The sequence below is a fragment of the Chiloscyllium punctatum genome, chromosome 15 (assembly GCF_047496795.1).
Source record: "Chiloscyllium punctatum isolate Juve2018m chromosome 15, sChiPun1.3, whole genome shotgun sequence".
Lineage (NCBI taxonomy): Eukaryota > Metazoa > Chordata > Chondrichthyes > Orectolobiformes > Hemiscylliidae > Chiloscyllium > Chiloscyllium punctatum.
This window is the reverse complement of record NC_092753.1, coordinates 26,070,549-26,082,958: the sequence shown is the minus strand read 5'-3', so window position 1 is coordinate 26,082,958 and position 12,410 is coordinate 26,070,549. Positions and strand designations below refer to the sequence as shown.

General features: G+C 40.3%; 1 protein-coding gene across 3 annotated transcripts in view; it reads right to left on the bottom strand.

The window, feature by feature from the left end:
- The window catches only part of vwa8 (von Willebrand factor A domain containing 8), a 353,830-nt gene that overhangs the window by 127,326 nt on the left and 214,094 nt on the right, over positions 1-12,410 (bottom strand). For all 3 annotated transcript variants that reach the window (XM_072584806.1, XM_072584805.1, XM_072584804.1), the window contains one exon: positions 7,647-7,798. In XM_072584806.1, the coding sequence (XP_072440907.1) occupies positions 7,647-7,798 (152 nt within the window). The remainder of the gene's footprint in view (positions 1-7,646; positions 7,799-12,410) is intronic.

Genomic DNA, 12,410 nt, shown 5'->3' with positions numbered 1-12,410 from the left:
GAAAGCCAAGAGGGGACATGAGAAATTGTTGACTGATAGGATCAAGAAAACCTTATGGCTTTCTGTAGGTATATCAGGAATAAAAGAATGACTAGAGAAAGTTTAGGGCCAATCAAAGATAGTAATGGAAAGTTGTGTGTAGAATCTGAGGGCATAGGGGAAGCGCTTAATGAATACTTTTCGTCAGTAAAAAAGGGCAATGCTAGTGAGAATACGGAGATACAAGCTACAAGATTAGATAGGATTGAGGTTGACAAAGAGAAGGTCTTAGCAGTTTTGGAAGATCTGAAAATAGATAAGACCCCTGGGCTGGATGGGATTTATCGTCGAATTCTCTGGGAAGCCAGGGAGGAGATTGCCGAGCCTTTGGCTTCGGTCTTTATGTCATCATTGTCGACAGGAGTAGTGCCAGAAGAACTGGAGGAGAGCAAATGTTGCTCCCTTGTGTAAGAAGGGGAGTCGGGACAATCCTGGTAATTATAGGCCAGTGAGCCTTATTTCGGTTGCACGTAAGGTGCTGGAAAAGGTTAAAAGAGATAAGATTTATAATCATCTGGAAAGGAATAACTTGATTTGGGATAGTCAACACGATTTTGTGAAGGGTAGGTCGTGCCTCACAAACCTTATTGAGTTCTTCAAGAAGGTGACAAAACAGGTGGATGAAGGTAAAACGGTTGGTGTGGTGTATTTGGGCTTCAATAACGTGTTTGATAAGGTTCCACATGGTAGGCTATTGTACAAAATATGGAGTTTCAGGATTGAAGGTGATTTAGCAGTTTGGATCAGAAATTGGCAAACTGAAAGAAGACAAGAGGGTGATGGTTGATGGGAAATGTTCATCCTGGAGTTCAGTTACCAGTGGTCTGCTGCCAGGATGAGTTTTGGAGCCACTGCTCTTTGTCATTTTTAGAACTGATCTGGATATGGGCGCAGAAGAATGGGTTAGTAAATTTGCAGATGGCACTAAGGTAGGCAGAGTTGTGGATAGTGCCAAAGGATGTTGGTCACAGGATTGAGATTTGGAGCCACTAGGTCATGTTTCAGCTGTACAAGACAGTGGTTAGGCTGCACCTGGAGTATTGCGTACAGTTCTGGTCACTGCATTATAGGAAGAAAGACAAAGGTTTGGAAAGGGTTCAGAGGAGATTTACTTGGATGTTGCCTGGTATGGAAGGAAGGACTTACGAGAAAAGGCTGAGGGAACAGAGGCTGTTTTTGTTGGAGAGAAGATGGTTGAGAGGTGACTTAAACGAGACATATCAGATAATCAGAGGGTGAGAAAGGGTGCACAGTGAGAGCCTTTTTCCTTAGATGGTGAAGGCTAACAAGAAGGGGACATGGCTTTAAATTGAGGGGTGATAGATTTAGGACAGATATTAGGGGTAGTTTCTTCACTCAGAGAGCAGTAGGGGCATGGAAAGGCCTGCCTGCAACAGTAGCAGACTCGCCGATGTTAAGGGCATTTAAATGGGCATTGGACTTACATATGGATAATATTGGAACGGTACAGATTAGATGGGCTTCAGATTACTTTCACAGGTTGGCGCAACATTGAGGGCTGAAGGGCCTGTACTGCACTGTAACGTTCTATGTTCTCTGTTGTTCGATGAAATATTGATTATGGAAAGTCATCTGTCATCTTAAGATAGAAAGTGTCAGTGGATATTCATGCAGTCCATGTTATGTTATATCATACTTCTCTACCTTTTAGTTTTTAGTCAGGTTAAATTCTCCAGCAGAGAGGAACATGAGCATGGTTATGAGAAAGTCATAGGCACCATTCTAAATTCCACATAATAAATTTTAAAGAAACAATTCATCCACAACAAATGAAATAAATTCAAAACCTCTGAGTCATGACTGACTCTTTTTTTTTAAATCATTCATGGGCTGTCAGTATCATTATCTTGGCTAGCATTTATTGCCCATCTCTGATTGTCCAGAGCCATGTGAGTTGAGTCACATGTAGGCCAGACCAGGTAAGGATGACAGATTTCTTAACTCAAGGTCATTAATGAATGAGATGTGAGTTTTCTTTTAATGACAATCATTATGTGGTCGGCAATAGGCTGGCTTTTTCAATGTAGATTTTTATTGAATCAAATTTCACCATCTGCCATGACAGTAAATCAGCACTCTGCATCCATCTAGCTTATAATATGTAGAGTTAAGTGTAGCTGTGCTTTCCTGTAACAGAAGTAACTTCTGTAATAAATCTGCCACTGGGCAATCTATATTAGATCTTCAAATAAATAGAAACGACATCCGTTTATCAATTGTGTGGTAAGTCTATGTTAAGTAAACACAAAACCACAGGTTACTCTTGATGTCTCTCTTACTTTGTTCTTATACTGGTTTCTTGCAGCTCTTATTATTGTGTGTACATCTTTTGATATTTGTATTATCCCACCCAGTGTGCAGAATCTCGACTGTCCTTTACATGAGTGTTTTGGACTGTCTGTCATTCTTCCATTGGCCAAAGTTATTTAATTGCACAATTTCACAGTTGCTCAATTAAAATCCTGGAACTCCCTTCCATATAACACTGTGGGTGCAACTACAGAGGTTCAAGAAGGCAGCTCACCGTGACCCTCTCAAGACAACCTGGGATGGACAATAAAATGCAGGCCAGCTAGCAATGCCCATGTCCAATGAGTGAATTTTTAAAAAAGATAAAGGTTCAAGGCAGCAGGTTTCCACCACCTTTTCAGGGATAATTTGGGATTGGCAAATGCTGGTCCAACTAGTGTGTATCCATCACAATAAAAAACATTTTTAAAAAGTCCTACATAATTTGATTGAAGAAAATGCTTGCTCTTTTCGCCTACTATTAAAAATTCAAGCTTTCCTTCTCACACCATCAACCTCCTTCCCCTGGGTTGAGCAGTGGATCATCTCACTGTTGTGCTGGGCCTTCGGTGGAAATTTTTACTCTACATCTGGGCAGCCCACCTGGATCCCTTTCTCCAAGCTGGCACACAACCGGACTATACCTGTGCCGCTTCTTCTCTTCTGGAAAACTCAAATCCGCTTTGACCAGTCTCCGCCAGTACTCTATTCTTGTTGAGTGACTGATCTCAATGTACACAACTCCAAGTTGTTGATGAAAGGATTTCACTGAGCATCCCCTAATGTTCCACTCAAGACCAAACCTAGCCGATATTCATGTGGCAATATGGTCAGTTTCAATTTGAAGCTTCACATTTGCAAATTAATGCAGTGAAAGACTGGACTGCCCTGAGCAGAACTGGCACGGCTGTGCTGTAATGATTCAATGAGAATCAAGTCCAGCTGTTTGCAGATGCTGTAGATAGCCAGCAGGTGGCACTCTGCAACCAGAAAAAATATCAATTTCTCACAGCAGAGTTCGCTCTAACTTGGAGATTTTTGTTTTGCTGAACAGAGATTTTTTTTGTCATATTTTAAATTTCAGCTAACTTATTTGTAAAAAATCCCCATTGTACCACAGATTATTTACTCAAACCTTTGGGTATATTTCCTCACTTTTTAATAAGGGGGCCAATGATTTACACCTGGTCTCATCTACAAACATGGTGCTTTTAAGGGCATATCGTTTCATGTTAACTAAGGGATCAAAGTTGATGTGGTTTAGGCCCAGTGTAGATGGAGAATGGCTAGCTAGGGTTCCCAGTTAAGGACAGTCCATATCAAGGATCGGACCTTGCACAATTTCTTCTTTGCAGGATCCTGTGCAAGTTAACTGCAGACAGTTATCTACCACAGGTACATGCACTGGAACGACTGCTTCACTAACTAACTCTTTGCTGTTTCACTCACAACTGCTGCTGAAAATCATCCACTATTCCTTACTCTGTTTAATCCTTTCAAATGGGCTGTTAATACCTTGCTCATTCTGGTTTGGACTGTCAACTTGTACTGAGCACGTGGACCACAGTGGGTGTGAAGAACAGGGCTTTTCACAAGCTTCTCTCTAAAAATTTATCTGCCTAAAGGTATTCAAATCTATGTCTCATGAAAATCTGATCTCGGAGCAGAGTAGGTTATTCAGCTCCTCAAGCCTTCTCTGCCACACAATAAGATTAATTGCTGATCTCTTTGCGTTTCTAATTCTACAGTCCCATGTACATCTGATAGCTCTGGATCCCCAACTAACAAGAATCTATCTACCTAACCTGATAAATATTCAATGGTCCTGCCTCCTATCACCTTCTCCCCTCCACCCCACAGATATTCACATAGGACGACTAAACTCAACAGTTTTGCTTTAAGCCCTGTTAAGTTTTTGATTACCAATGGTGTAAAGATATAGAGTTAATGTGGGTCAAAAGCACTGAAAATTTGATCAGCCATGATAATATTAAATGGGACGGTGGCTCAATGGCCTTTTTACGTTCCTCTGCTGCTCTTTTAGAACGTGTACATTTTTAAAAGGTTCACCATCACGTTCTTCAAAACATTACTTATACAAGCTGAAAAATACACTTCGCCTCCCCCAGAACCTCAAATGAAAACAGAACTTTGATGCGTGCAGTTGAACTGGCTTCAGCTTTGTTTAGAAATAACACATCGTTTCATTTGAAAGCGCACTGGGCAATCTTCCCAAAGTACATGTGCATTCAAACTAGCAGTTAGAGCAGAGGTCAACTAGCTTAGCCAGACTGCAAACACTTGACAGACCAATTACAGCACAAAGCTACTTTCAAGAGGCACTCTCAAGCTGCGCACTAATACTATGTCCCACTGTGGCTATAGATCTTGTTGAAAGTGGTTTAACTCTGGCAGGGTAATTCTCTTGCTTTTCACATCACTCATTTCCATGATGGGTTTATTAAGTGCAGACAGAATATTGGAATTGCAGCCAAACAGCCATCCACAGTTAACATCATTCCACCTCTGCTGTGCAGAACAGGTCAAGTTGATTTAAATTCCTACTTTTGCTACAGGATGCAGTAAAAGTACATTGTGCTGATGTATTATCTGAACAGGAATAAAAAAAAAGGTCGGTCTTCTCAAGGAGTTGAAAAAGATCCTCGCGTGCTCTCTGAAGGGAAGTCTCCTGATTGTTTATACAGTCTCTCATCACAACTTTCGGAAGATTTGTGGTTCAGGTTGTAAGTTTGCTCACAGAGCTGGAAGATTTGTTTTCAGACGTTTCATCACCATGCTAAGTAACATCATCAGTGAGTCTCTGTTGAAGTGCTGGCGTTCTGTCCCACTTTCTATTTATGAGTCTTGGTTTGTTGTGGTGGGTGAGATCACTTCTGCTTCTTTTTCTGAGAGGTTGGTAAATGGGGACCAAATCGATGTGTTTGTTGATGGAGTTCTGGTTTGAATGTCAGGCCTCTGGAAATTCCTGTGCATGTCTTTGTTTACGCTGTCCTCAGACAAAGAACTGGAAGTGATCTCGCCGACCTCAACAGACCAAGACATACAAATAGAAAGCAGGACAGAACACCAGTGCTTCACCAGAGGCTCACTGATGATGCTACTCAGCATGGTGACGAGACATCTGAGAATAAATCTTCCAGTTCAATGAGCAAACTTATAACCTGAATCCAAAGCATTTTGAGATATCTTAAGAAGATGGAAGATTCTATATGAGTGAAATTTAATCAACTTAACAATATGGTCAGTTCTGCGATAATGCACTTTTCCAATTTGAATTGGTTCTAATGTCATTGAGGAAATTATTTGTGGAATGCAAAGTTTCCTTACATGTAGCGATTATAACAAGATTCCATCCCGATTATTTTAAATGGCACGGCTATTGCGGGATTTCTTATAATGCGGGATCGCACGATAACCGAATTGTTGCATTATATCAGATATGACTGTATTTAGTTCAACCAGCTACATGTGAGCGAAAATGCTTGAGGGAGAGCAACGACTACATCGGAAGATAAATAAGTCTTGGGTATCATAATATAACAGAATGGAATATTTGAAATGGTTAGTAAGGATGTATTCAGGGGAAAGTTACATGAAGGAGAAATACCATCACCTTCAGGTTCCCTTCCAAGTCACCTTGCATCTTGGTTTGGAAATATGTTATTCCTTTACTGTAACTGGGTCCGAACCCTGGAATGCCATCTGTAACAGTGCGGTGGATACCCCTATACCATCTGGACTGCAGCAGTTTAAGGTAGCTCACCACTACCTTCTCATTTGGCTACACTACCATGTATTGCCCATTCCTTTGATGCCCACATCCCAGGACAAAATCAGTAAAAAGCCCTGATGCCAGGCTTCTTGCGTCGGTTGCTAATAAATAAAGAATGGGTGTGCATAGCATGTCACCAACACATTTTAAGGGGTTAGGGTAGAGGTTTGGCAATGGTGACAGTGGGGGACTTTGGGCTTACAAAATGCATGATCAAGGAAAGAAATGAAGTCCAGTCTAATTAACATTAAAAAAAATTAGTCAGCTACTAAAAAGGGGAAACTGCTCAAAAACACTCATTGTAGGATCTATAGCACTTTTTAAACAAAAATATTCATGGGTTGAGGGCCAGGCCCGCATTTATTGCCCCTCTCTAATTGCTCAGAGAGCAGTTGAGAGTCAATCACATTGTTGTGGTCTGGAGTCACATGTAGGCCAGACTAGGTAAGGATGGCAGTTCCTTCCCTAAAGGATGTGAGTGAACCAGATGAGCTTTTCTGACAATAGATTCATCCAGATTCCATCATCTGCCATGATGGGATATGAACCTGGGTTCCCAGAACATTACTTGGGCTTCTAGGTTAACGGTCCAGTGATAATACCACAAGGCTGTCACCTCCCTTAACTATGATTACTTCATCCTCCCACTCATGTAACCATGTTGACGGTTTTCACAAAAGCTCCAAAACAGTTTGAACTTGGTCCCACACTAGGCTACAACCAGCACAGTGGCCACATCATAGATCTCTGGTGTCTGCAGTCAGCAATGCCATGAAACAGCATATTAGATGCACCATTGAATTATCAGCGTATAGAGCTCATCGACACAAAGAAAGCAGGTTATATATCACCAATTGAACCCAAACATAGGCTCAATGGAAATCCTCGATGTTTGGTAGCAACAGGAAAATATCCAGCAGTAAATTTCACCCAAAGGATAATTACCACAATTCTCTGTCATCTATTTCAAGAAAAATACTTGTTTCTTCTCAGTTTAACAGTAGCATTGATACAACCTACACTCTTGAGTGAAATTTAACCAAGACTCTGGATCACTTATTTAAGACATTCAGATAGAGGTTTATAAGAAACATTTTCACTGGCAAGATAGTTAACCCTTCATTGCGAATTTCCAAATGAGAATGAAAAATGCTAATTACATTTTATGCTCCAAATAGCTCTTCATGTTAAAAATGTCATGATTGCTCTTTTTTTGGGGGTATATGAGATGATAGAAAAAATGTCCAAGAATTGCAACGTGTAATAGCTTAATAGTTTTTGAGACAAGGACAGACACACAAGCCCAGTGAAGAAACAAATATTTTTCTTTATTATAGATGGTTTTCAATATGCCCAAATTAAATTGTTTACTTAACACTCTGCATGACCTAAGATTATTTTAATCTTTAATCCTCAATCATTGGCAATGGATTAGCAGCGTGCAGTAAGTACAGTGAGAATGTGGTGTTTTCAGTTCATTGAAAAGTTAATATACTGAGCTTACTCCTTGGCCAGCTGCACATTAGTAGGTTTGGCTCCTATTGGTATCCCATGCTTGTGCAGGGTGTTGATCAGGATTTCACGCATTTCGCCGTTGTAGGAATCAAAATCAAACACATTCCGAACTACATTTGCGAGTCCCTCCGTGGGGAATTTCTGGAGAGAAATGTAGCACAAAAATAAAACCTTGTAAATTTTCCAAATAATGTGTTCATTCTGGAAAACTATGAGTGCCATGACCTTTGACACCGTAATTTTCCCAAGAAACAGTCATGTATTATTTCTGGAAATTAGATATGCCTTTTAATTAATGACCCATTGACTTTTAGCAAAAACAATCAACTTTGTGATTAAAATTAGAAGCATTTACCTGTTACAACATTAGTGCTTAGTATAAACCAGATTAATCTGCCAATATGGACTCTGTTGAGACAGAGTGGAGATAAAATATCTTTGGACAGCAATTCTGAGCAATATTTTTTAAACCTGTCAGATACCTAACCTGCTATTCATTCATTAACTCATGAAGAACCAACACTACAATTCCAAACTCAACTGAACTACAATGTCCTCCTCTTCCCACTTGGATTTTTCAGTAAATATTTTCTTACTCTTTATTCAGTCTTCTTCCACACTCACTCTTTACCTACTTGTTTAGGATGCCCTTTTTATTTACCTTACCATTTCTAATTGGATTCTAATCCATTATTTTGACATCGCTATTTTTTGGTTAAGATGATTATCAGGTAAACATTAACGAGGCATTGATATGTTGCACTATATTTGTTTGCATTTCCAGCAATTTGTAATGCAAATATAGTTCACTCTGAAAGCAGAGAGAAACGGTTCAAACCTCATTCATTCATCATACAATGTGCCACTGCAGTAATTTATGGGCCAACATATTTGATGAAGCATATGCCAACAACAATGATATTCAACCAGATGCAACAGAACGAGCTTTGTTTGTTGGTAGCACATACTTCCGAATGTGAAGGTCATGCATCTCAGACTCCATGCCAGGATTCAAGTATGTATTCCAGGTTGCCACATCAGTGCCATGTTCAGGGAGTCCTGCATTGTCAGAGGGGCTGTTTTTTGATAAGACATTAAATCTGAGTCTGTCTGCCCTTTTGTGCTCAAACAAAAGATCCAATGACATCATGTGAAGTTTCCTCCAATATCATGCCTCTCTCCATCAGTACCACCAACACATTCGGTTCTGCTTGTTAAAATCGTGTTATGACAGCTCATTTCCTTGCTGACCACTTAGTGCCAGTGGTGGCATTTAAAAGTCATTGGTCTTTTTGTTTCATTAGCAAGATCCTGGGGATGTCTTGACAGTATATGAAAATGCTGCATGAGTGTAAGTTCGTTCTTCGTGAGGATTTTAACAAAATATGCACTCCAGCATCACTATGACTATCTCCAACAAGGATAAAACATTATGTCTGGACTTAAAGTTACCAAAGAACCTCACATGCAGAGTGCTTGTCAGCAGGGTTTGCTTCTGTTAGCAGTTGAAACCCTTCAGTTGAAATTGCAAGGATAGTATCAGCTGATAGATACCTGACGTTACACTTTATTTATAAAGCAGCTTGAGACATTTTATGATGTTAGAGATGCTTTACAGTAGTAGAGTAAAGCAAAATATCTTAGTGAGTGACAAAAATTTAGGAGTTACGACCAATCTTTCAGAGGGAGGTTGCATCGTCTTAAAACACAATAATGAGACAAATTAAAATACTGTGTCACATTTAAATATCTACACAGACTATTTAAATCTCACAGCCTCTGCAGAACCATTATAAATTAAACACCAACTCCCAACAAAAAAAGTTTTTTCTTCAAGGAGGATTAATGCAGAATGTGACATCAAGAAAATTGACTGCTCTGCAGCAAATAATGAAAAGGCATGTCGAAAGCCACCTGCAACGGTGAAAATCACATCCAAAAGACAGTACTTCTAACTCTTTGACCTGTGAGTCTGACTTGCACTGTGGGTAAATTGTTGGAGGCGATTTAGGATTTATGGACAGTTAGAGGGGCTAAAATTGATTAGGGATAGTCAACATGGTTTTGTGCAAGGAAAATTGAGAGTCACAAACTTGATTGCATTTTTTTGAGGAAGTTACCAAAAAGATTGACAGAGACATTGTTTACCCAGATTTTAGTAAAACCTTTGATAAGGTTCCACATGGTCGACTAATTAGTAAGAAGTTAGGTCACATGGGATTCAGAGTGAGCTTGCTAATTGGATACATAATTGGCTTAACGGCCGGAGACAGGGAGTAATAGTGGAAGGTTGCTTTTCAGGCTGGAGGCCTGTGACCAGTGGTGTTTCATAGGGATTGTTTCTGGGTCCTCTTTTGTTTGTCATTTATATGAAGGATTTGGATGAGAATATAGACGACATGGTTAGTAAATTTGCAGATTACACCAAATTTAGTGGCATTGCAGAGAGTTTTCTAATATTACAAAGGGATCTTGATCAAATGGTTGAATGGGCTGAAAAATAGCAGGTTGAGTTCAATCTGGATAAATGCAAGGTATTGCATTTTTTGTTCAAGAAACAAAGATAGGGCCTTGGGTAGTGTTGTTGAACAGAGGGACTTTGGGGTGTAGGTACATAATTCTTTGAAGTTTGTGTCATATATAGACCACAGGGCGGTTAAAAAGGCATTTGGCACGCTTGCCTTATTGCTCAATCCTTTGAGTTGGGAAGTCATGTTGAGATTGTCCAGAACATTGGTGAGGCCTCTTCTGGAATACTGTGTCCAGTTATAGGAAGGATATTATTAAGCTAAAAATCACACAACACCAGGTTATAGTCCAACAGGTTTATTTGTAAGCACTAGCTTTCTAAGTGCTGCTTCTTTTTCAGGTAGTTGATGAAGGAGCAACACTTCGAAAGCTAGTGCTTCCATACAAACCTGTTGGACTGTAACCTGGTTCAGATTAGATAACATTCCCTACAGTGTGGAAACAGGCCCTTCAGCCCAACAAGTCCACAGAGACCCTCCAAAGAGTAACCCACCCAGACCCATTTCCCTCTGACTAATGCACCCAACACTACGGGCAATTTTAGCATTGCCAATTCACCTGACCTGCACATATCTTTGGACTGTGGGAGAAAGCCAGAGCACCCAGATGAAGCCCATGCAGATACCGGGAGAACATGCAAAGTCCACACAGACAGTTGCCAGAGGTTGGAATTGAACCTGGGTCTCTGCTGCTGTGAGGCAGCAGTGCTAACCACTGAACCACCCTTTGGTGTGGTGTGATTTTTAATTCAAACACTGGCTCCTGCAAATAATTATTAAGCGAGAGAGAGTTCAGAAGAGATCTACCAGGATGTTGCTGGATATGGAAGGCTTACGTTATAAAGAAAGGCTGAAAAAGTTAGAACTTCTTTCACTGGAGCATAGGAGGTTGAGAAGCCACCTGATAGAAGTTTAAAAAATAATAAAAGGTAAAAATGGAGTTCATGGTGGTTGTCTTTTCCATAGGATGGGGGATTTCAAGACTTGGGGCATGTTTCTAAGATGAGAAGAAAGAGTATTTAAAAAGTTGAGAGGAAATGTGTTTTGCTATAGGGCATCCGTTTAAGGTTGGAAGGGAAAGACTAAAAGGGAACCTGAGGGGCAACTTTGTTACACAGAGAGTGGCACACATATGGAATGAGCTGCCAGCGGAAGTGATTGAGACGGGTACATTAACAACATTTAAAAAGCATTTGGACAAATACATGGATAGGAGAAGTTTAGAAGGATATGACCAAGTACAGGGAAATGGGGTTAGTATGGACGGAGACTTTGGTTGGCATGGACCAGTTTGGGCCAAAGGGCCAGTCTCTGTGCTGTAGGACTCTATATAGAGGGTGCTTCATATGAGCAATGACCTTCCTGAGGAATTGGTGGATGTGGGTATAATTACAACATTTAAAAGACATTTGCAGAAGTAGTCAAATAGGAAACATTTGTAGGGATATGGGCCAACGTCAGACAGGTGGGACTAGTTTAGTTTGGGATTATATTCAGCATGGACTGGTTGGACTGAAGGATCTATTTCTGTGCTGTATGGCTGTATGACTTTCTCAGTGCTGCACCGAAATATCAGCCTACGTGACATTCTCATAGCTCACACTTCAACCCAAAGCCTTCTGATTAAAGGTGACTGACCCATGGATTGTACTGAAGTAGACCATTAGAGGTCAAATAAGACTCCATAAAATCTACAACTACCATTCTTTTAGTCGTCGATCGTAACGGCTCCTTTTAAGGCTATAATTTATGCTTTCATACTAAAAGTGTAGTTTTTATTCATTCATAGGGTGTGGATGTTACTGGCTTGGTCAGCATTTATTACTCATCTCTAATTGACTTGAAGAAGATGGCAATGACTGAACGTCTTGAACTGAACGTCCATGAGGTATAGGTAGACCACAATGCAGTTAAGGAGGGAGTTCCAGGATGTTGCCCCAGCAACACTGAGGAACAACAACATATTTTCAAGTCAGGTTGATATGTGGTTTGGAGGGGATCTTGCAAATTGTGGCATTTCTATGTATCAACCATCCCTGACCTTCCAGATTGTCGAAGTTTGGAAGGTGCTTTTTGGGAGTCATTATAGTCGCACTATGTAGAAACTCAATGACTTCAGAGAGGTTGAAAAAGGACAAGTTTCCTCTCAGATTTCTTGGGCGCAGAGCAGAGGAGAATGGAATGATGACTGACAGCAAATTTAAGGAATCCATACTCATCTCGTT